The following is a 4,348-nucleotide window of genomic DNA, read 5'->3' as shown; positions in this document are numbered from 1 at the left end:
AGAAAACCACACACAAAAATCTTGGCATGGTGGCATATACCTGTAGTCCCAGCTACTTAAGACGCCGAAGCAGGAAGATCATTTGAGCCCGAAGGATTGTTTGAGCCCGAGAAGTTGAGGCTGCAATAAGCTCTGATCACCACTGCTCTCCTGCCTGGGCAACAAAGCAAGACCGTGTCTCAAAAAAAAAAAAAATCAACAAAAAGACCTGACAGTCTTTCATATTTGCCCCTATACTTAACCATCTCTAGTCCTATTCATTTCTTCTTATAGATGGTGAGGTTCACCTGGTGTCTCTTGTTTGACGAGGCCAAAGAGTTTCCTTTATTTAGCATTTCATATAGTGCCGCTTCACTGAACATGAATTTTCTCAGTTTGGTCTATCTGAAAATACGTTTCTTTTATTTTCATGTTTGAAGAATGTTTTCACTGGACATAGAATTCTGGGTTGTTATTTTATTGCAGCAGGGTTTTTTTTTTTTTGAGATGGAGTCTTGCCCTGTCACCCAGGCTAGATGGAGTACAGTGGCGTGATCTCAGCTCCCAGCAACCTCTGCTTCTCAGATTCAAGTGATTCTCCTGCCTCAGCCTCCCAAGAAGCTGGGATTACAGGCACACGCCACCACACCTGGCTACTTTTTGTATTTTTAGTAGAGATGGGGTTTTACCATGTTGGCCAGGCTGGTCTCCTGACCTTGTGATCTGCCCGCCTTGGCCTCCCAAAGGGCTGGCATTCCAGGCGTGAGCTGTTGTGCCCGGCCCATTGCAGCACTTTAAAGATGTCGTTATTTTATCTTGTAGTTTTTGTTTCTAATGAGAAGGCAGCTGTCATACAGTAGTTGTCTCCCTGTATGGAATGGGTCTTTTTTTTCTCTAGCTACTTTAAAGATTTTTTTTTTCTATTCCTTTGGTTTTCAGCAGCATATCTAGATATGCCTAAGAGTGATTCTCTTTGTACTTACTCTGCCTGCATAAGTATTTGCGCGTTCAAATTTTTTACCTAATTGAGAAGGTTTTTTTTTTTTTTTTTTCCTTTGTTGTCCAGGCCCGAGTGCAGTGGCACAATCTTGGCTTACTGCAACCTCTGCCTCCCAGGTTCAAGCAATTCTCCTGCCTCAGCCACCCAAGTAGCTGAGATTACAGGTGAATGCCGCCACGCCAGCTTATTTTGTGTTATTAATAGAGATGGGATTTTACCTTGATGGTCAGGCTGGTCTAGAACTCCTGACCTTGTGATTTGCCCGCCTCGGCCACCCAAAGTGCTAGGATTACAGGCATGAGCCACTGCGTACGGCCAGGAAGGTTTTTTTTTTTTAATTAACTTTTTTTTTCCTTTATCTGATGTATTCAATAATTTCTATTGATGTCTTCAGGTTCACTCATTCTTATTTCTGCAGTCTCCATTATGCTGTTTTGTCCATACAGTGAATTTTCTTTTTTTTTTTGATACGGAGTTTCACTCTGTTGCCCAGGCTGAAGTGCAGTGGCGCAATCTCAGCTCACTACAAGCTCCGCCTCCTGGGTTCATGCCATTCTCCTGCCTCAGCCTCCCGAGTAGCTGGGACCACAGGCGCCCACCACCACACCTGGCTGATTGTGTATGTGTGTGTGTTTTTTTTTTTAGTAGAGATGGGGTTTCACCACATTAGCCAGGATGGTCTTGATCTCCTGACCTCGTGATCCGCCCGCCTCAACCTCCCAAAGTGCTGGGATTAACAGGCGTGAGCCACCGCACCCAGCCACTAATTTGTTCTTAATTGTTGCTACCTATTTAATTATGTCTGAATTATAATTTGTTTTAGTAATCCCTTATTGAACATTTTAGGTATTTTCACTTTTTCTTTTGGCTGTTAGGAAAAAAAAATGCTGCAGTACAATTGTACCTTGTACAGTTTTCATTTTATATGTATACTACAGGTGTGTTTTAGCCTGTCTTGTAGAACTGGAATTAGTGTGTGAGAGTCAGTGTTTTTTATTTTGGCGGATATTGCCAAATGGCCTTCCATAAGGATTGTATAAATATATACTCTCACCCACAGATACCAGACTCTGTATTCTCACCAAGATAGTGTCTTTTTTTTTTTTTTTTAAGACAATTTCTCACTCTTTCTCCCAGGCTGGAGTGCAGTGGGGCATGATCATGGCTCACTTTAGCTTCGACCTCCTGTGCTCAAGGAATCCTCCCAACTCAACCTCCCTAGTGGCTAGGACTATAGGCCTGTACCACTGTATTTTTTTGTAGAGACGGAGTTTTGTCTTGTTGCCCAGGCTGGTCTTAAACTCCTGGACTCAAGCAATTCACCTGTGCCTCCCAGAGTGTTGCAATTACAGGTGTGGACCACCATACCCGGCTAAGATAGGATCTTAAAATATGCTTTAAAAATCTTTTGTAATCAATCTTTTTATATGTGTGTTTTCACTATGAACTATCTGTTCATTTAGTTTTCCTTTATAATATTGGATCTTAAAAAATTGATTTGCTGGATGCAGTGGCTCACGCCTCTAATCCCAGCACTTTGGGAGACCGAGGCGGGCAGATCACCTGAGGTCAGGAGTTCAAGACCAGCCTGGCCAATGTGACGAAGCCCTGTCTCCACTAAAAGTACAAAAATCAGCCAGGCATGGTGGCACGTGCCTGTAATCCCAGCTGCTCAGGAGGCTGAGGCAGAGGAATCGCTTGAACCTGAAAGGTGGAGATTGCAGTGAGCCGAGATTGTGCCACTGTACTCCAGCGGCCTGGGTGACAGAAAGAAACTGTCTCAAAAAAAAAAAAGAAAAAGAAAAAGAAAACAAAATTAGCCAGATGTGGTGGTGCACACCTGTAATCCCAGCTACATAGGAGGCTGAGGCAGGAGAATTGCTTGAACCCGGGAAGCAGAGGTTGCAGTGAGCCTAGATCACGCCATTGCACCCTAGCCTGGGCGACAAGAGTGAAACTCTGTCTCAAAAAAGAGAGAAAAATTTATTTGAGGAAGCTCTTTATATATTAGGGAACTAATCCTTTGCAATTTTTTTTTCTGTTTGTCTTTAGACTTTATTACTGATAGATTTTTGCTACATATAAGTGTTGTATTTTTATGTAGTTAAATCAGTCGGTCTTTTATAGTTTCTGGATTTTATATCACAACTAATTATATTAAAAATATTGAAAGTGTCAGTTAAAAAATAGTTACTTGAATTGTAAATCAAGGTATACGTGATCTGTGGTATCTACTGAAAAATTAAGCTAGATATATAATTTTTCTTTGTTTTGTACTTTATGTGTTTTATATAGTTTAGTTTAAAATCAGAAAGTTTTTCCCCTGAAATAATTTATTTACCTTTTTATGTTCAATAGATGTCTTCCAGGATGTCAAATTTGTCAGCAACTCGTCAGGTAAGTTTAACGTAACTATACTGCACAAATTTCAAAAATAAATAAAACTAATCTGTTAGAAATATGAGTTAGAACACAGTGGCATGAAACTCACGTGCTATTATATTTGATGGGTACTTTACCTAGACTTGGAAGGTGAAGGGTCAGTCAAAGCTGTTTGAAACTCAGGTGAAGCTGCCTAAGAAGAGTTGGAAAGTTGTGTCCATTGGGCAGAAGTTGAAGGACAGGAACTTTAGGCAGCGAGAGCAGTGTGTGGGAAGGCCTGATAGTGAAAGACATCATGGTTCTGTCAGGAAACTGCAGAATGTAAGATGGAGATTTAAGAGATTTGGGCCTAGAAAAATGAGAGTTTCAGTTACTCTACAAGGCTTTTTGTTGCACGTACTTTTGATTTCGTGTTAAAAGGATATTGTACAGGCAGTTAATAACGTGCTAGATGATGATGATTATTATTATTCTGAGACAGAGTCTTGCTCTGTTACCCAGGCTGGAGTGCAGTGGAACAATCTCGGCTCACTGCAACCTCTGCGTCACGGGTTCAAGCAATTCTCCTGCCTCACCCTCCTGAGTAGCTAGGATTACAGGCACGCGCCACCATGCCCCGCTAATTTTTGTATTTTTAGTAGAGATGGGATTTCACCATGTTGGCCAGGCTGGTCTTGAATTCCTGACCTCAGGTGATCCACACAACTCAGCCTCCCAAAGTGCTAGGATTACAGGTGTGAGCCACCATGCCCTATCGGGGAAAAATCCTAAGCATCTCGGCTGGTTTGAGAAATAAAGGGAAAGTACAGGAGAGAGAAATTTTAAAGCTGGGCGTCCAGGGGAAACATCATACGTTGGCAGGTTCCGTGATGCTCCCAGAGCCGTAGAACCAGCAAGTTTTTTTTTTTTTTTTTTTTTTTTTGGAGACTGAGTCTTGCTCTGTCGCCCGGGCTGGAGTGCAGTGGCTGGATCTCAGCTCACTGCAAG

General features: G+C 42.1%; 1 protein-coding gene across 1 annotated transcript in view; it reads left to right on the top strand.

Annotated features, from left to right (window-relative positions):
- TRPM7 (transient receptor potential cation channel, subfamily M, member 7) overlaps positions 1-4,348 on the top strand; it is a 146,949-nt gene that overhangs the window by 26,629 nt on the left and 115,972 nt on the right. The window contains exon 3 of the mRNA XM_011928654.1: positions 3,338-3,376. Within this exon, the coding sequence (XP_011784044.1) occupies positions 3,338-3,376 (39 nt within the window). The remainder of the gene's footprint in view (positions 1-3,337; positions 3,377-4,348) is intronic.

Source organism: Colobus angolensis, unplaced genomic scaffold (genome assembly GCF_000951035.1).
Source record: "Colobus angolensis palliatus isolate OR3802 unplaced genomic scaffold, Cang.pa_1.0 Scaffold78, whole genome shotgun sequence".
In the NCBI taxonomy this organism is placed as follows: Eukaryota; Metazoa; Chordata; class Mammalia; order Primates; family Cercopithecidae; genus Colobus; species Colobus angolensis.
This window is presented reverse-complemented; position numbering and strand designations above follow the sequence as displayed.